This window comes from Linepithema humile, chromosome 3 (genome assembly GCF_040581485.1).
Source record: "Linepithema humile isolate Giens D197 chromosome 3, Lhum_UNIL_v1.0, whole genome shotgun sequence".
Taxonomy (NCBI): Eukaryota; Metazoa; Arthropoda; class Insecta; order Hymenoptera; family Formicidae; genus Linepithema; species Linepithema humile.
In genome coordinates, this window is record NC_090130.1 from 26,009,635 (window position 1) to 26,030,789 (window position 21,155).

General features: G+C 31.4%; 1 protein-coding gene and 1 long non-coding RNA gene across 3 annotated transcripts; one reads left to right on the plus strand and one right to left on the minus strand.

The window, feature by feature from the left end:
- Nucleotides 1-259: 259 nt before the first annotated feature.
- On the minus strand, nucleotides 260-16,215 carry LOC105678787 (fatty acid synthase-like). Of its 2 annotated transcripts, none has more exons than XM_067351552.1 (20): nucleotides 15,887-16,215; nucleotides 15,457-15,707; nucleotides 14,193-14,424; nucleotides 13,684-14,102; nucleotides 12,984-13,277; nucleotides 12,680-12,884; nucleotides 12,441-12,601; nucleotides 11,564-11,881; nucleotides 10,909-11,414; nucleotides 10,519-10,823; nucleotides 10,027-10,431; nucleotides 8,926-9,944; nucleotides 8,524-8,762; nucleotides 7,608-8,301; nucleotides 2,867-3,698; nucleotides 2,142-2,632; nucleotides 1,484-1,738; nucleotides 1,073-1,324; nucleotides 885-987; nucleotides 260-518 (listed from the first exon to the last, which is right to left on the minus strand). In XM_067351552.1, the coding sequence occupies exons 1-19, from the start codon at nucleotides 16,056-16,058 to the stop codon at nucleotides 886-888; spliced, it is 7,152 nt and encodes a 2,383-aa protein (XP_067207653.1). In that variant the 5' UTR covers nucleotides 16,059-16,215; the 3' UTR covers nucleotides 260-518; nucleotide 885. The 2 variants fall into 2 exon arrangements, with proteins under 2 accessions (XP_067207653.1, XP_067207652.1); XM_067351551.1 differs by having other exon boundaries at nucleotides 260-564.
- LOC136998604 (uncharacterized) lies at nucleotides 6,552-8,133 on the plus strand. Its single transcript, XR_010889190.1, has 2 exons — nucleotides 6,552-7,205; nucleotides 7,395-8,133. It is a non-coding gene; the product is annotated as an uncharacterized lncRNA (long non-coding RNA).
- Nucleotides 16,216-21,155: the final 4,940 nt, after the last annotated feature.

Here is a 21,155-nt window from a genome sequence, read left to right on the forward strand (position 1 = left end):
AATATATACAGTACTATTACAAATATATCAAACACTTACTACATTTATATTGCAATTTTTTTCAAAAACAGTTATCAAAATAACTTTTAAATATTTAAAATTAATTAAAAATAATAACAAAATAATTTTTACATTTATTTTTATCGACAAATCTGAAGAAACTTTTTAATCAATTTAATACAAATAATTAATCAAAATTTTTTTCTTTAATTTTTTATTATAAATTTTATTTAGTTGTTTACATTTGAAATATATCACATGTAAATAACAACAACTTTATTATTTTTATAATTAAATAATTTTTTAACCACAGTTGGTATTTTAATTTTAAACATTGCCCACATTCCTCCACCTCAAAAGATTATACAAAATTCCATTCTCAGTAAAGAATATTAAATTCTTTATATAAAACAAAAAATCAATAAACGATGATATCATAAAAGATACAAAATCTATCCTTTTGTTATCGTTGTATGTCTCATAAATCATTCAAATAAGAAGTCGAACTCCGTATTGACCTGTTAGCGAAAAATAAACTTCTGTTACGGTTGCTTAAGTCTCATTCTGAAATATAATAGGTTTGGGTAGGAACATAGCAATTGTATGATTTATGCAAATAGACTAATAATTATAAATAGAACTCATATAGTACATAAAATTTTACATGCATATATTTATCAAAATAACAAAATATTTTAATTAATATTTTATAATGCTTTTTTAATGTGCAATCTAAAGCAAATAAGATAAAAAGATTAATTAAAAATTTTTTACATAGTTACAAAATTAATCACAGTAATGCATGTGACTTCAGAAACAGTGACAACAATTATTTTAAATAAGACCATATAGTTATTATAAACGTCAATAATAAAATTACTTACATCAAAACGCTTCTTCATTAATTACAGCCACCACTTTCTCGTTTCCTAAGATCGTCACGTGATTACCCTCGACGTGATGTACTACAACCTTGTTTTCAGTTATCTTAAACGTTATAAATTTTATAAAAAATATTGTAAAAATTGGTATATTAAATAATAAATACTGATAAAATGTTTTCTCAAAATACCTTATACAAACCATAATCCTCTTCGAGTTCAGGTGCATATGACAATGTAGGTTTTAACAACGTTATGGGTGATTTAATACGCGGTAATGTAGAAGAATCATATTGCCGAATAGCCAGTACATTTTTATAAATTGTTGTATACAGTGTTTGCAAATTTAAATGTGACAGAAGAGAATTTACTTTTAAAAAGTATGTGGCGAAAATTTCGAATCTTTCTTCCCAAGTTTCACATTTTCTTAATTCCAATAAAACCTGTTATACATTACATTCTATTTTTAAATTCTAATTATAAAATGGGAAATATTTACAGTATAAACAGGCAGTAAGACTCAATGAGTGATACATAAAATATCCGCAATCAAAAATATAATAATGTAATTAGTTTAAAAAAAATAAAAATTGGAGTTATACCTCTTCACTGATTTTTGTTTCATAAATCTTGATAATATTGATCATAATATTAATCTGAAGTTCTTCATCGCTCATAGCGCTAAGCATATTAAGTTCACTATGCATTATATATTCCGGAGCTCCATCGATGAGAACTAATCGACTTTTAGTATCTGTAGCCTCCAATCTTTTTATTAGTTCAATTGCAAGAATAGAACCGAAAGAATACCCTGTTATTACGACTTTCTTTTCGTCTTTTAAACGTGGTAATATAAACTACAAAAAAAGTAAAAATAAGAAATATTTAGCAATTTTTGCTATGGTAAGCTAAAAGCTTCATTTTATTTAAAAATCATATGTGAGTTTTAATTATAACAAATGATTGTCAAGCCACCATGCTAGGACTGTACAAATGCAATTTCCGATAATAATATTGTAATAGATAAATATAATATAAAACAGTATCCGTGTCTACACAAATCTTTTAACAATTATAAAAACAAGAAATAAGAATAGAATAAAATAAATTTTGAAAATATAATATAAAAAAGATACATTTTAAGCAATTTAAATGCATTGCAAAGCAAAGCATTAAAGAAAATTTTGGAATAAATACAATACAAAAAGTTAATAACTCTGATTATATACCTTTGAAAGACGTTTTATTACAATTACGTACCATTAAAAGATAATCAGCCATCTCGGATATAGTGCTTGCAGCACCGATATTGCCATATTGCAAAGATGTTGCCGAAAATTTAATTTTTAATGCTAATTGATTAAATATTGTTCCGCAGCCATCAAGTCCTGGTAGAAGAAATACATGGGTCGAGTTATCCATTGTGTTGGTCGGAAGATCTAAACAAATTTCCGAAACAAAATCTTGATTTCTCAAAATACCAAATAACAATTTCTGTGCTTTCGTAAGATCTGGCTTATTTATATCAGTTGCCGCTTTAGTTGCCGCTTCAGTTTGTGTCTCGATGCTATTAACGTTTGCATTAGATATTTGACTCAGTTTTGCAAATGTGAGGCTTCGCGCTTCTTGTGCAGTGAGCAAGATATCAAATTCTCGTTCCAATGTTTGTCTGATTTCCACAGCCATCATGGAATCCATTCCAAGTTCAGCCAAAGGTGTACTTTGACTTATTACTTTTATATCTCTTATATCTGTAACACAAAATTCATAGAAACACATTGTGACTGATTATATTATGCCAAAAAAAGTTTAACAGCATATTCCACATGCAAGTCTGCGTGTAAGGATATATGTGTTTGTGTACGTATTTGTGCGTGCAACAATGACTTTTGGGATGCTGTGATATCGAAGTAAATAATACATTAAAAAATTATAACGTTCTAAGTAGATTATAACAAAAAAAAAATCTGTTTGTTATTTCTTACTCATAATATTAGCAACGGTTTCCACCATGTTGTTTAAACCGGATAACCCCATTTTCTTTTCATTTACGATCATGCTGCTTACGATCGGTCGGTTTTGGAGCAAAAATTTCTGGAGTTCTGCAAGGCAGGAAGATATTTTCTGTTGCAGAGTCCCGCCGATAATCAACTCTTTATTGACTTCCTGCATGTCAGCGACGAGACCTACGTCACCTACAGCTCCCCATTGAATTGCCAATCCGGGTAGTCCTTCCTCCGCTCTTTTTTCGCACACTCTTTCCATGATGGAATTGGCCATACCATAATTAGTTTGCCCAGCGTTTCCTCTTCCGCAAGAAACGGAAGAAAACACTACAAAATGTCGAAGTTTTAAACAGATCTTTCTAGATGCTTTATCTAATGTCTGTGTCGTCCAAGCCTTCGACATGAAAGATTCTGTGAAAGTTTCTATGGTTTGGTTCTTAAGTATACAATCTTTCAAAACCACGGCAAGATTAAATATCGCATCTACTGGTGCTTGTTTCTCCACCATTTGTAGGAAGTGTTCACATTCTTCGATATTAGCAAGATTTGCGTCTTTAACTATCTGCACGTTTACACCGTACGATTTCCATATCTCAATTCTCATTCGCTGATAGCCATTCTTTATTCCAGTTCTCGAAGTTAGTACGACATTCTTAGCGCCTCTAAGTATGAGCCAGTCAGTTAACTCTAAACCAAATCCACCCAAGCCGCCTAGTATAACGTAAGTTCTATCGCTGAGACAGTAATAACGACGGTGTGCAAGAACAGGGGAATCCAGAGATTTAACATCCTCTTGTATATTTAAAATAATCTATAAACATATCATTATATTAAAAATATGAAATTTATATTACGTATTACCCAGGTTGAAATTTCCTTCAATCTTTTCTGAATATATACGGGCCCCGCATGGGAAATACTAGCTTGGAAAATCCAGACGGGTCCTGGCTTTTCGCTATAAATTTTCCACGATTTTTCCCAGGTTTTGGTTAAATAATATTTATGTGTATTTTTTCCTGGATCTGGTCGGGTCCGATCAGGGAAAAACCAGTATTTTTATTCTGAACTTTCAGGTTATGTTAACGTTTGTTAAATATTTTGCGGCTTAAAATAGTAACACCTTAGAGCATATCAAAGAGTTACGGTTCAAAATAAAAAAAAAAAAATGGTTTGAAACGTACACAATGTGTGATCGCATATTCGCGGCTTCTCGTCTATTGTTGAGAAAGCGAAAATATCGGGCGAGGACAAAATTAGAAACAAAAATAGCGAACATCAAAACTGAAAGTGACACGTGTGACGAAAGTGACTTGATAAAAAACAAGTATTCGCAATCTAACAGTAACGAAGCTACTGATAGTGCTGTAAATGAGAATGTCTATCATGTACGCGACGAAGAGGAAACTGATGACCTGGAAATATTTATGGAAAATAACAATTCAGAGCTCGAAGATGATATGTCAGATCCAGAAAGAGAAACCGAGAATTCAGAGCTCGAAGATGATATATTAGAATCAGAAAGAGAAATCGATGAATGCAATGAAGGTCACAATAATGAGGACGAAATGGCTGATAAAATGGAAAAATTATGTCAGTGGATTGTAACCAACCAAATTCCACACAATCAAACAGATGAGTTGCTGGATATTTTACGACTTAGATCAGTGCTCGGAATTAGTCTGAACATTTCAACCGATTTTCGTGATATACGCCTCCTTTCCTCTCCTTACCGCGCGCGCCGCAGCCGCTAGGGCCAGCGCCGCCGAGCGTTAGGAGCGGCACTATCCGATTATGAGTGGGTTTTTCTCCCTATTTATTAAAATTTAAAAAAATTTATTGAAATTTATTAAAAATAAATTTTTTATTTTTAAATTTATTTTTAATAAATAAATTTTAATAAATTTTTTTAAATTTTAATAAATAGGGAGAAGAACCTACTCATAATCAGATAGTGCCGCTCTTAACGCTCGGCGGCGCTGGCCCTAGCGGTTGCAGCGCGCGCGGTAAGGAGAGGAGAGGAGGCGTATACCACGGAAATCGGCTGAAATGTTCAGACTAATTCCGAGCACTGACTTAGATTAATGCCACACTGAGAAAAATGGTTTTATTATATTAACAAAATGCTTCTGACCGTATTTTAGTCAAATAAAACAGAATTTCTGGTTATCGTCACAAAATTTTACATCTTATATCAACACCGTTTGGTTAACTTTACTATAAGGATCTGAATAAGTGTTTTCTTGTTGGATCTACAAAACTTCTTGTTATATTTACATAAATCGCAGCGCTCTGCAACAGTTTCGTCATCACTCACTAAACGGTTGATCAACTGTTCGCCGCATTCATTTGTTACACTGCTACTGCGCTCTCGCTTCTCGCGGCGCGAATCGCGTGCATTAGATCTTTCGCGAAGCAATGGTGCTGAGCAGTCGGAACAGTCTCAACTGAGCTCGCTAAAGTTTTACGTCGCGTCGTGGATCCATTACGGAATATTAGTTAGGCTGATGGCAGAGAATAAGAAGTAAGCACTTATGTCTGTCGTAGACGTCTGTCATGGACGTATGATAAGGCAAAGAAAAACGTAAGTCTTGAAAGGTTATTGTGTGGATATATGTGGATACGACTACGACATACATACATAAGTGCTTACGTCTCGGTCTCTGCCATCAGCCTTACATCCGAAAAGTTTTATGATCACGTGGTGTTTTTTTTTTTTAATGAAATATATGTATACCAGTGATGTGATGTTTCTTATCGGACTCGGGAACCGGGAGCCCGGTAGGAAACATCACATCACTAAGTATACTTTAAACCAAAATATATTGTTAGTATTTTACAAAAACCACACCTATCCGAACTTGTTTTTTAACTATAACGTTGTTTTAACCTAACAAAACGATATAGTAAAGTTAACAAGAAATTCTGGTAGAGTTTTGTAAATCTAACAACACGATGTAGTAAGGTTACAAGAAATTCTGATAGATTTAAACAGGATGGAATTTAACAGAATCTTCTGGTAATTCCAACAACAAATTTGTTTCGTAAAATTTTTGAACAAACGTACTAGTAGAATCAACCAGAATTTCTTATAATACAACAAAACTTTTTTTCCAGTGCACTTTTACTCAAATCTACAAAAACGTTTATAGAAACGTCATCCGCAAAATACAATATCGAACAATCCAGGAGAAAACCCGAGTAAAATAAGGGCCCTAGGCGGGATTCTAGTATAATGTCTAGGAAAAACCGTGGAAACAAAGCCTGGGCCTGGGTACACTGGAAAAAAAGTTTTGTTGTATTATAAGAAATTCTGGTTGATTCTACTAGTACGTTTGTTTAAAAATGAACAAAACAAATTTGTTGTTGGAATTACCGGAAGATTCTGTTAAATTCCATCCTGTTTAAATCTATCAGAATTTCTTGTAAACCTTACTACATCGTGTTGTTAGATTTACAAAACTCTACCAGAATTTCTTGTAAACCTTACTACATCGTGTTGTTAGATTTACAAAACTCTACCAGAATTTCTTGTTAACTTTACTATATCGTTTTGTTAGGTTTAACACAACGTTGTAGTTAAAAAACAAGTTCGGATAGGTGTGGTTTTTGTAAAATACTAACAATATATTTTGGTTTAAAGTATACTCAGTGATGTGATGTTTCTTACCGGGCTCCCGGCTCCCGAGCCCGATAGGAAACATCACATCACTGGTATACATATATTTCATAAAAAAAAAAAACATCAAGTGATCATAAAACTTTTCGGATGTAAAGGCCATCACACACAAAATGACATAACTGCATATGCATAGCATAAGACCGTCTTGACCAATGAGCATGCTATGTAAATCAATATGGCGCCTTTATGCTAAATGTTCATTGCATATGCAGTTATGTCATTTTGTGTGTGATGGCCTTTAGGCTGATGGCAGAGACTGAGATGTAAGCACTAATGTATGTATGTCGTAGTCGTATCTACATGTATCCACACAATAACCTTTCACGACTTACGTTTTTCTCTGCCTTATCATACGTCCACGACAGACGTCTACGACAGACATAAGTGCTTACTTCTCGTTCTGTGCCATCAGCCTAACTAATATTCCGTAATGGATCCACGACGTGACGTAAAACTTTAGCGAACTTAGTTGAGACTGTTCCGACTGCTCAGCGCCATTGCTTCGCGAAAGATCTAATGCGCGCGATTCACGCCGCGAGTAACGAGGGCGCAGTAGCAGTGTAACAAATGAATGCGGCGAACAGTTGATCAACCGTTTAGTGAGTGATGACGAAACTGTTGCAGAGCGCTGCGATTTATGTAAATATAACAAGAAGTTTTGTAGATCCAACAAGAAAACACTTATTCAGATCCTTATAGTAAAGTTAACCAAACGGTGTTGATATAAGATGTAAAATTTTGTGACGATAACCAGAAATTCTGTTTTGTTTGACTAAAATACGGTCAACCAGAAGAATTTTGTTAATATAATAAAACCATTTTTCTCAGTGTACATTTTAGATAATGGATCCGTCCATGCCCGCCGTCCCCCATTACATATGGGTCCAAGCTAGATTTCCTGGACAGATCCAAGCTATACTCGGGGAAAAATATTCAGGGCCAGGCTTTCTCCTAGACCAGATTTCTACCTGGGTACGCACAACTTTTTTAATAATACTTTATAAAATACGTTAAATTGTTGTAAAAAATTGTTAAACGCACTTTTCCCATGTGTTTACCGCTTGCCATGTATCTGAAAGCTGCTTCAATTTCCGTCTTAGGAAAAACTGTCGTCTGAATAGGTTTAATATTTCCATATTTTAAACCATCAGCCACTAACTTGGATAATCGAGATTTATTTTCATGGTTACTGGTAAACATTGCATCCAATAGAATAGGATAAAAACTGATTCCTTTTTGAAATAAAGACATGTTTAGATGATTGTTGGATAAAATATCAAACTTTCCGATTTCTAGAAAACGACCCCTCTTTGCCAAACAGCGAGCAGACGCTGTAAGTTTTTCTTCCGCCAAAGAGTTTAATACAATATCAACGCCGCGACCGTTTGTTTGTCGCATTATTATTTGCTCAAAACTCGTGTCTCGCGAATATCCAATATGTTCATCGGGAATAGCCGGAAACAGTTTTCTGATGAATTTACGTTTTTCTGCAGTGCCCACGGTAGTAAACACTTGACATCCTTCCTGAAGAGCGAGATGAATGGCTGATTGTCCAATGCCACCAGTGCCAGAGTGGATAAGTACTTTATCACCTTTCTTCATTTTTCCAAAATGATATAAGGCATAATAATTCGTGCTGTAAATACACGGCACTGTAGCTGCCTCCTCAAATGTCCATGAATCGGGTATATTCCAACATAAATCTTTATCTCGTACAACGACATTTGCTATGCACCTAGAACATAACAACATTATTATTATTAAATAAATTAAATTATTGTTCGAGTAATTATAAAATAACGATCTCTTCTAATAAATAAAAATAAAATAACAATTTTATCTGTATATTATAATAAAACAAATTTGTGTAACTCATGTAATATTATAACACCAAGTTTATTATTCACAAATGACCTATAATAAATTAAACACATACATATATTATATAATTACGTACTTATTGTCACAAAGTCCCATAACTCGCTGTCCATTGCCATCGTAACCTACATATTCCAGTCCAAGACTCATGTCCTGAAGTCGATTCGACTTAATAAAATCAGATGTTAATTTGCCAGTTGCTAGCATTACATCTCTGAAATTGATGGACGAATAGACCACACGTACTATATCATTGCCATAAGTATCAACAGATATATCGTTTTCCATCCAACAGAAAGAACTTAAATCGCCTCGTACCTGTAAAAAAATATTTGTCAAACAAAAAAATGTATTCGTTAGATAAAGCGCAAAACTTTTAAGTGAAATTTTTATAAATATTTGAAACAAAATAATTCGCAATATTATTGTGTCAATAGTACATTAATATATTATTTAAAATTCGGCAAATGGTTTTATGTACCGTTTGACAGACATAGGCTGTAGTTACGGATTCGACTTCTGGATGCGGTAATCGCAAATGTCGGTAAGATCCCCAAATTTTATTAGGTCGCAAAACGTTAACAGTCATATCTTTTTGTAATTGTTCCATATAGAATGGATCTTGTAAAGAAAATTTAGGAGCATGTTTATCTTGAATAAGCACACCTCTAACCAGCTGTCCACCAGGTTCTTTCCTCAAGCAGTTAATAAAACCCAATAAACCGCATTCAAAGTCCCCCTCTCCAACAATTACAATTCTGTTATTGCCATCATGTTTATTCTTGTCGTCTACAAGTTGCTTCAACTCTTCGAACCAATTGAAATTATTATTATTTATATGGACGACAATTGTATTTTTTATCATAACCTTTTTCTTTAGAAGTATAATTACTTCTTTATCCGTATGCTTTTCCAGAATAACACTTAACGCATATTTACGCAAATATTTGTCATAGTTATTTATATTGAATTTCTCGCGTGTTAAGAGATAACCGCCATCCTTCAAAAGAGGCAAAAGTTGTTCTAGTGAAATTTGATGTTTCGTGAAAAGATTAAATCCTGTTGCTATCAAAGCTTTGTCGCCTATAAATGGTTTGTTTAAATTTTCGACCGAAACACTTGAAGACAGTTTCTCTAGATTGAAACGATTTGGCGATGTTAGTATAACAACATTTGCTTGTATTAAAGGAATATCAGCAAGAGCTTCAATCAGTAACGTTGAGGATAGATCTTTTAACATTACATCATCTGCATCTTCCACCAGCTCTATGGCTGTTGCTTTAATGATCTGATGATCCTCTAGCGCCAGCTGCGTCGATATTCGAATTGCTTGATTTAACGAAATATCAGCGCGATCTTGGTGAGCTATAAATTTATGTTCTTCGATGACGGGATCTCCTATTGGTTTTCGGCGAGAAATCGAGGTAGCTTTCAGGCCATGTATCTCTGTTCCACCTGATTTAATTACGCTTATTTCTTTATATACATGTATTGGTAATTCTGCAATTTGGTAATTTAGAAAATATTACATTTTAAATAATAATCTTCTCAATATGTATTTAATTGTAAGTAAGATACTTACGTTTATTTTTTTTGAATGAGACGTCCCGCAATTTTGATGCGTGAAGTGCAGGATTAATTACCAATTTTTCAATACTTGTTGGAACATATAAGTCTCTGGTATCTTTTCCAATTATAGACATCTGCAGCATGTTGTCCATGAATGTTACCCAATTACCTGTCCAAGCAATGTGCCCTTTGCTGCCTGAGACTGATGCGCTATTTAAGCCACAAAATTCACCACTATATTGGTAACCGCGTAGCCTCAATTCCTTATAAATGTCTCGAGAAGTCATATGTTCTTCTTCGTTAGTATCCATCGGTAACAGATCATTCAGCACCATTTCTTGTTCGGCATTTGATACAGCGTATACTACGCCTGTTACAACAACGCTGTCTCCTTCAGTGATTTCAAATTTGCCGCTCTCTACAAATAATTTTGCATCAAATATTTCATGTTATTGTAATTATATTATTAAAAGCTTTTTTTAAAAGAATAAAATTTTACACATACTTTTCTGTATCATAATTGTCAAATTTACAGGGCCATCGTTTGATAAATGAGTAGCCCGAATAAATTTTATATCTTGAAATACTATTGATATTGATGTGTATGTTTTATCCTTTATCATTCCAATGATTTCCCAAACAAGAATTAGATAGCCTGTCGCAGGTAGCAAATTTTTTCCGTCAATGACGTGACCGGTCATATAGATATAATCTTCGTCATCCTTCATAATTTCTACTTGTTTGTCTCTGAATTTCATGAATTTTTGATTTTGATAATCATTTACGAACCAATCTTCAGAATGTTTCCATCTAATAGTATTAAAACGTTTGTTTATGCAATTATGTGTTTACTTATATATGCAATGTTTAGATTAATTTTAAAATTACATTGTACCTTATAGATGGAGAGATCATAGGAGTGCCTCGGCTAACCGGAAAATTTACCGGTGGATACAAATTAGCAATCCGTGGCTGGAGGCCACAGTTGTAGAGTTCTCCAATTCCTTGCAATAGTAAATCGATAGCATTTGATTCATTTCGCTTAGTCGGTACAATGTTCGTTACTTTTGAATGTACCGATTTTTTCAAAATGTCCTGTAAAATGCTATTTGGTGCAATTTCGATAATTACAGCATTATCTGGGATCATATGCGTTGCTTGTTCAAAAAGAATGGTGTTTAATATACTACCCGTATGGTAGTTTGCTGAGCATAATTTTGATGTTGGATCGGACCATTCGTTACGAGGTACGGAGGTGCTGATCCATTTAGGACTCCTTTCTTTCGGCTGTGAAATTATTTCGTTCAAACTTATAAAAAACTGCGATTTCAGAGAAGCGAGGTAACGACTGTGATGCGGCATGTTGTTGAAGTAGGTTGTTTTCACGTCAATACTGTTGTTCTGAAAAAAAGTAATTAATATATATTTGTAAATACGACAAATTGAAACTATAAATTATATTCATATTCGACTATCAAGAAAAACACTACGTGCATTACGTATTAATAAAGAAAAATTTATAGTTTATATATGGCAAAAAATTAACATACTTGTAATTTTCGCAAAAATTCTTGCATGGATTTAGCGGGGCCAGTTACAATATTGCTGTTATGATTGTTTCTGCATATTATTTCAATATCCGCTGGACATATACTTTTAAGAGATTTGTAATCCAAATTGACAACTGCGGTAGAGCTATGAACTAGTTTCTCTTTCACACATGCTAAACCAATAAAGTACGCTGACAGAATAGTTTGTTCTATAGTTAGACATCCGTCTGCGTAAGCACAACCAAGTTCACCAGCAAAATGACCAATTATGTAATCCGGAATAATCTCTATAGATGTTAAAAGATCTACTAAGCCAATCTACAAAGTTAAATAAACAATTTTATTATTAAATATATAGCATAAAAAAGTAATATTTATTATAAACATATTTTATGGTAAAGTAAATATAATATAGACAATTATTAATGAACTCAAATTTGTGTTCATTAATATACACAATATTCCTATTTGCGGTTTTGATATACAGGGTGATTCAAAATAATCTGATGTCCTTGCAATGCCATATTCTTGAGCGAATTCTGAGACGATTTTTCCTTTTACAAAATTTTGTCCGAAGCTTAGTTTTCGAGTTATAATTGAAAATAGGTAGCAACTTACGAGTTCGATACAACGGGCAGGCAGGGACGCGCAATGTATAATGAGACTGTCAAGTGTTTACTGTCGTCTCATGACGCATTGCATCGTCCCTGCCTGTCCGTTGTATCGGACTCGTAAGTAGCAAATTATTTTCAATTATAACTCGAAAACTAAGCTTCGGACAAAATTTTGTAAAAGGAAAAATCGTCTCAGAATTCGCTCAAGAATATGGCATTGCAAGGACATCAGGTTATTTTGAATCACCCTGTATGTATAATACCTGTATAGCGATAATGCCAACAAATGTATGTAAAGCGTTTTTGTTTAATTTTGCATCCATCTTCATCAAAATATTTGTGACATTTATATCGTATGGTTTTAAAATAGCATCGCACATTTTTACAGTATTTGCAAATGCGTGAAATTTTAATAGTTCTTTACCTGATAAAGTTTGGAAATTTATGTATTATTTTCTTAATTAATTTGTAGATATAAAATTATTTAATGTTGGGTACATACCCATTTCTGGCCATTGCAATTCTAATGCAGAGAATATATAGCAGATAGGTCGTTTTTTGTTTTTACAATTTTGAACTTTTTGTATGGAATTCTTTTGCCGAGAATCCAGTATAATGTATCCTCTCCATGAATGGCCATCTATGTCGTCTGTATGAATGTCGTGTAATAAACGGATGTATTCTACATCTATGGGATGATTAGCAACCTAAAAAATAAATATTTTAAAAATAAATGTGGTATACATCATGTAATGTTCCTTGCTATTAAAAATAATGTTGGTGCCGTTTTTAAAATAGTCCCTTACATTGTTTAAAAACAATTTCACAGATTCTTCAGTGCGCCCGGACAATGCCACAAGTCTTGGCAAGTCATCAATAGGTGCTCCATTATTAACTTTTTTTTTAGGATTCCATTTCAATAAGAAATGAACATTGGATCCACCAAATCCAAAAGAATTCATGGCAATATAACCATTTTTAAGCGGCATTGCTTCTGTGAGGACACGGATGGTTCCATCCATTAAAGCGTCTATATCGTTCCGCGGTGATGTAAAGTTTATGTTTGGCGGTACAAATCCGGTTTCAAATGCTATTATCACCTTTAAAAAATATTTATAAAATTAATAAATTTGGGTATGTAAATTTGAATTAATTGTAGTACTTGATTTATTTTTATCCAAAAGATTTGTATCTAAAAGATTTGTATACAAAAGATAATCTTCCTTGAATGAATATAGAATTTATAGTTTTTCTTTTATTAATGAAATTAGTAATTATCACATTTAAATGAAAGAATTACCACTATTTAATGTTTTTTTGAGCAACGTTAGTAGTCATTATTTGAAATATTACTTTCTCTCTCTAAAATGTTACATAAAAAAATATAAGAATAAAACTACATGAAAGAATTATTTTGATAATTTGTTTTAAATGTCTTAATTTGTTTGTTATTTTAAATCGTTGTCTTTATGTTATGGAAATAATTTGTTAAATAAATTGTTTTACTTTAGCGATTTGTGTGAAGCCGCTGGCAGGTTCTGCGTGACCAAGGTTAGATTTTACAGATCCTATCATTAATGGGGTTTTTCTATTTTGACACAGAACGTTACGAATAGCATTGATTTCTTCGGGGTCGCCAACTCTAGTAGCAGTACCATGTGCTTCGATGTAATCCAAGTCAGATGGTGGTACTTTGCACTCATTGTAAAACTCTGTTAATAAGGCACTTTGCATGTGCGACGATGGAAATGTTATTCCTTCTTCTTTGTAACCGTCATTATTTAGTTTAATCTGTTTACATATAGCATAAATTCTTTTCGCATTTTTAGCTTTTTGAAGATATACTACCGATACGGTTTCGGAACGCGAATAACCACTTGCGGCAGCATCAAAAGGCCTACAATATCCATCAGAAGATAAAACACCTAAAATGATGTACAGTATGTATTATATTAATGTAGTATATCAACTTAGCTTGTATTATAAAATCAAGTAATTTTAGTAGAAAATAATACCAAGCCGAAAGAATTGCATATGTGGACCAGGATGTAAGCAAAGGTTTATGGCTCCAACTACTGCGTCCTCGCATTGGCCTGACATAATACATTCATATGCAACAGCTATAGCGTATAGACCAGAGCTACAAGCACTATCCACTGTATAGGATGGTCCTTTTAAATGAAATGAATGAGATAATATATTTGCTGCTGCATATTTTGCGCATCCTGTAATGGTTCCGTCGTCTATCTAATTTACAGGACGTAGTGATATATTTATATAGGTCATGTAATTACAATAAAAATCATTATGTGAATAATTTCTTTTAATTATTTTGTACTGTTTTATTTCCTTCTAATCATTTTTTTCTAATTATTTTGTACTATTTTATTTTCATAAATCAATAATTTTTTTTTATTTTGCGGTTTTTTTACATCCAAAATATGAAAGTATTTTTGCATTACTATGGATTTACTACATTCAATAATATTTATGTTGCTTATCTAATAACAAGATTTAAGCCATAACAAATTACACTACGCGTCAAAATTAAGGGATAGAACATTTCGGGTCGATTTTTGGGTGTTTTTTGGGCAGCTGTATCTTCGCGAAAAATGGACGAAAAAAATATTTAAGAAAAGCGTTTTAAAGCTTGAATTTTCTAGTTTTTGAATCTTGGAAGAAAACTCCCGTATCATCATTTTTAACTGAGTCATCCTCCATTGAACGGACCAATCCGGAAATGAAAAAAATTTCCCCAAATTGGGCAACGTGCATGGACCAGAAAAATTTTTTTTATAAAAAATCGATTTCACGACGTTAAAGCTCACACAATTCTCAACAATTTGCTTTTTTAGTAAATGCTGTGCAATTTTTTTTGACCGATTATTGGCGGTTAAAGCAAAACTGGTACCTTCAACTTTAAACATCCGTAGCTCTGGAACAAATTGTCGTACGACATTCACCATGAGCTTCTTGGAAAGTTCAAAGTCGTCCCTATAAGACGCTCTCTTCAGAATTTCGATCTGACATTTTTATTATTTCGATATATCGATTGTAAAAACGTGTTAAAAATCGCGTTTTTCTCTTTTTTCATTCACCTGGGTCTATTGCGAAGATCCGCACGCACGCGTGCGCGCGCGAAGCGTAAATCCGATCAGCAATCTCCTCGTGGTACGCTTTGAGTAACGAAATTTTCTATCCCTTAATTTTGATGCGTAGTGTATTATTATAACAATTATTTTTTTACTATTTATATCAATCAATGATAATTTGTTTCACCTGAAAATTTTTATACAATAATGTCTCTTGTGATTCAAGGTAACACGACCCTATGATTACTGCAGTATTTTTGCCTCGTAATTGTTTTGGATTGATTCCTGCATCGATAATTGCTTCGTAAGTGTGTTCCAGTAACATTCTTATCATGGGATCTATTATATTTGCTTGCTTGAAAGATATATCAAAAAAATCGGCATCAAACTTTTCCACATTATTAATTGTTCCCATGCGAGTTGGTAAGTCCGAATGCTCTAACAAATATATATTTGGAAATTATAACTATATTGTTTTCTGTATTTTTATTATTGTAAAACTATAGTTTAAAGTATGTCTTTGAAATATTCAATTATCTACTGTAATTAATGACAAAGGAAAAACTATTAATCTCAGTTAAATATAAATACAAAGTTACAATTTATAAATTAATCACCTATATTCCATCGAGAATGATTTGCTTTAAGAAGATTAATTTTGTTGAATAGATTTTCTTGTAATTGTTTTATATTGTCTGAGCCTGGGAATCTACCAGCGATACCAGAAATAACAATTTCGTCACTGGATTCGGTATTAATATACGATTGATATGTTTTTTCGGTACCCATAATTTTAATTGTTTTATTGGATATAGAAATGCAGAAAAATAGATGCAAATATACTTATCTTATTTTATTTGCATTTACTTGTTGCGATGTCTTTTTATGATATTTGGATTTGAAAATGCACTGTAATGTTGAATATCGTTTGAAGACTGGGCGATAAAGCGCTGAAGCACAGTTTTTATAAGCAAGTTGACGTGATTAGCCATTACGTCAAGTTTGGGGGACTTTAAACTTACGAATATAGTATCGTTTCCGCTGTACACATGGACACAGGAATGCCTTAACCATGAATTTGTCAAGGCGGGTCACGGCACATTTGAATTGGCTTGTGAAATTCATACCTGCAAGTTTATGTGTTAAATCATTTTTGTGACCATATGTACATACATTTACTATTTCTATTTTCTAGTTTTGTGACGTAAGTAAAATATGTCTAATTGAAATTTATTGGTTGTATTATAATTCTTTTATTTAATATTATTTATTAGTAAATATTTATTATATAAGACTAAATTATTTGAAAATATAAATACAAAATTCTCTATAAACAACAATTAAGGAATCAAGAAAAATTGTTCAAATACGACAATTTTCAAAGCATTGTAACTCCATGAGAAATCATCGTATTTAATTCGGAGCGAAGCATTTTAAAGCTTGAAACTGCTTTCACATGTGTGTGCCTTCAGCGGATTTTAATTTTTTTTATTTTATGAATCTGATCGTATAACCGTGATACGCTTTGAATAATGTTTGATCGTATAACCGTGATACGCTTTGAATAATGTTAATGTCGGTATTTTCATTAAAAAAAATTTTCCATTTTTTGTTTAAAATGGTAGGTAATAACACTTATAGTGCTGCAAAAATAATAAAAACTGTTTTTAGAGATTTTTCGATTATTTATTGCGGTAGAACTGATTGATTTTTTAGTTTCTAACAATTTCGGCTGATGAAGTATGATGGATACATAAAAATAAATTTTTTAGCTAACAATGTTATTGTGTATTGTTGAGATAAAATTAAACTAAAAATGTAATGTGATTGTGGTCAAATGTCGATATGGTGTCATTATTCACTAATGTTCCGACTGAACTTGCAATTTCTGGTATCAAAAAAATTGGAATCTTATTTCAAAGAACACAGCATTTTCTCAAGATAAATTTACATGCGCCATTAGATTCTTATTAAGTTCCACATATTTTAGATTTGATGGTCACATTTATAAACCAACTTTTTGGAGTCCTACAGGCTGTCCTCTCTCACCCATCATTGCTGACATTACTCTATGCGACATAGAGGAGAGAGCGATAAATAAGCTCACATTTCATCCATCGTTTTACCTCTAATATGTGGAGGATATAATCCTAGCTCCTCCGAGAAATTATATGGATCTAATGTTACAGATTTTTATTTTATATTATGAAAGAATACAATTTACAATAGTAATAGATGAGGGAGGTCATTTGAATTTTCTGGATGTGAAGTTGATTGTCAACGATAAGTGCATTATATTTGACTGGTATAAAAAATCCATTTTTGGGAAGTATTTAAAATTTTTTTTCTCAACATCCGATTACGCAAAAAAAAACGTGATTATGAGTTTAATAGATAAAGCCATCTCACTATCTCACCTCACCAAAAGAATTTGACAGAGATTGTGCAAATTCTATTAAAAAATGGATACCGAATCACATTCATATTTAATATCATAAAAGATGGACTTAAATACAAATTTCACAAAAGGGGTGGTGATAGGAACGGTTGGGAGGGTGAAAATTCTGAGAGAGAGAAATTCTTCACGATACCGTGTGTGAGATTTATATCCGAAAAATTCTTGCAGATAAAAAGATTTGGTTTCAAATTATCCTTTACTCGCGCAGATGACTCAAGGAAATTCATTAGGACTCACAAAGACAATCTAGATACAATATCACATAGCGGTGTAGTCGATCAGATTTCGTGCAAAGAGTGTGGTGCCAAATACATAGGGCAGACAAAAAGACAGTTGGGAACAAGAATCCAAGAGCACAAAAATAATATAAAATTTCGCGGGGTTACAATGCATTGAAAATTACTTCTTTTTAATAATTTTTCTTAATTGTTGTTTGTAGTATACATTAATGTGAAATATAATATTTGGCTTAACTGTGTATAAAATAGTATTTTGTTATTTAAAAAATTATTTATTTTTATTCAGATTTATATAATCTCTTACAGAGGAAATGTAAAAAACTTTTTGAACAACATAAGATTAAAATTAAATACTAAATATTACATAAAGTAATAAATACTATTTAAAATAACATATTGTGCGTGCGTGTGCGTGCGTGCGTGCGTGCGCGCGTGCATATTTTTATATTTTTTGAACAATTTTGTTAAAATTTTAAAACCATAAAATTTTAAATCTATTATTTGGGAAACATTGCATCTAACGTTTCTATAACACCGCAGAACATACGAAACATATTAAAAATGCTTGACGAAAGACGGATGTGCGACATAAATGACCTTGGAGATATTAAATAATGAGTTTTGTCATTATTTAATATTCACTAATTTACGTAAATCATGATATCCTCGGTAGCAAAGTTTAAAGTATAAATTATTAATCTAAAGTAAATTTTTATGATTAATACGTGAACTATGCTAAAATAAATCACATATTTATATAAGCTTGCTACGTTAGCAAATTTGTAATAAAAAGAACAAGTACAGTGTATATTTTAATTATAAAAGTTACATAATATTTTAATTATAAAAGTTACATAAATTTCAATATATTTTTTGAATTTTTTAAAAATCAATTTTAAATAGATTTAAAAAATAAAGATACAAATTGTTTAATTAAAGTAAAGAAACAAATTCTACATATTAAATACTATTTAATATAATTCTTTTGAAATATTATTTTGAATTATGTTATGATACACGCAACTTAAAAGAAATTTGGGAGTACGATTTGTAGATTATTATAGACAACATAAATATTAGTGAGAGTGTGCTCTCTGTTGCCTCAACAGAATAAACTAACAAAAAGCTCGTAATTACATAATTTTAATTTTAATTTTAGATGTCAATTTCAAGAATTTTAATTTTAAAGAAAATACAAGAAAAGATATTTTCACTTAACGCAGTTGAAAAAATGTAATGAGTTTTTATTGCATTTTTAAAAATGCACTATGTCAAATTTTGAATGTATTACCACTTTTGGAATTTTTTATACAATCGATACAAATGTAATATAGTCAATAGCAGTTTCGTATTTTAAGTTATATTGCTGCAGTGTAGTGCATATCACACATTTATCGAGTGAAAATACACCAATGATTAGCTAATAATGCATGAACCAGAAATAATACTATATACATATATATACTATTACAATAATACTATATACATATTAATAAGCAATATTGTTTGTATTTGTGACATACATATAAGTAAAAGTAAGGAAAACATGTTCTTAATTTACACAAAAACTATTGCTGTGCTATAGTATATTATTGCAAAATGTTATATATAACGTATATGCTATCTACAATTTCTCACGTAATAATTTAAAATATTATATTTGGGTAATGCTTTTTTTTTATTTACTTACATATAACAATTATTATGTTAATTATTCTTTCTATATAACTGCTGCAAACTGCATTTATTGGGGCATAAAATATATAAATTGTGGCAACATTGTAAATGCATATCATTGTATAGTATTGTAATATACATGATATCAGACATGCAAAAATAGATAAGAAACGAAGGATATACGTCACTGATTATTCGCATGCAATTGTGTAATGTTTATTAATTTATGTAAAGTATGACGTAATTTCTTGCAAGTTTCTTAACTACGCATTTTATAAGTGAATTTTAATATAAATTAATGTGCAATACTCTGTTGACAAAAATCAAACTTATTTTAGTTTTTTATGATAACAAAAGCATAACAAAAATAATATATGTAGCACATATATTTATAAACTTAAATAAACATTATTTTATACATACCCCATAAATTTGAAGACAGTGAGTTTTCTATTGCTACAATGAAAAAATCAGACAAGTTTATTAATAAATAATACATTTGTAATTAAAATATATTTCGAGAGAAAATATAAGCAGAGACATTTACGTTTCTGACAGCGAAAAGAATTTATCGTATTCTTTATTGTATCTGCAAAAAGGCACTATTATAATTTTACGAGTGTAATTACCATTTTTTAAATTCTTGATATCATCAACACAGATGTAATATGAACAAGAACATTATATTACAAAGATATATTTCTTGTATTATAGTACGATAGATATAATTAATTTTAATAAATGTTTAAGTTTAAATTTATTTTGATTAGAATATAATTAAAGATAACATAGCATTGACGATTGCATTTCTACTGCATTTTTGTTGCTGTGTTGTGGTGGCAAATCATGCTCGCTTTTTATATTATAATAATTTTTCAGTTTTTATATATTATAATTTTTATATTATAATAATTAATCATTATATAAACTTTCGAAATTATAAATTTACAGATAATGTCATTTTTGTGTTATTTTTAATATAATCGAAAATTAATTATGTGGGTTTAAATAAATAATTTTATTAAATTTATACATAACTTTTTATAATAATATTATGTCACGTAATGACTGACTAGACTGTAAGAAATGAATAAATAATTGGAGAGACAAGAAGAAAAGAAAACAGTGCCCCGAATGCACTTTTAAATTAATATTTACATTTGCGTATGGCATAAGTCTAAAGCGTATGTTATAAATTATGCATTCTTAGCACTACGTTGGAAAAATAAAACCTATAATAGCTAAAACATATTGTTACGCCTGTGCTTTTCGCCACTGATGCTGTGTGTTACAGCTGACGGACCGATCGATAATATCGATCGGTCACTATAAAGTTAAAGCCATATGGCATTTGTAAATAACAAGAGTTTTTCTTATATTTGTTATCAAGACGATATTGATTAGCGGTTTAAAGAGTCTCTATGACAGTTTGTAAACAAGCTGTCATATCTTCGGTAGCTGTCTGCTCGGGCAGACGTATATGACAGCTCTGATATTTAAATTGTATTCTCG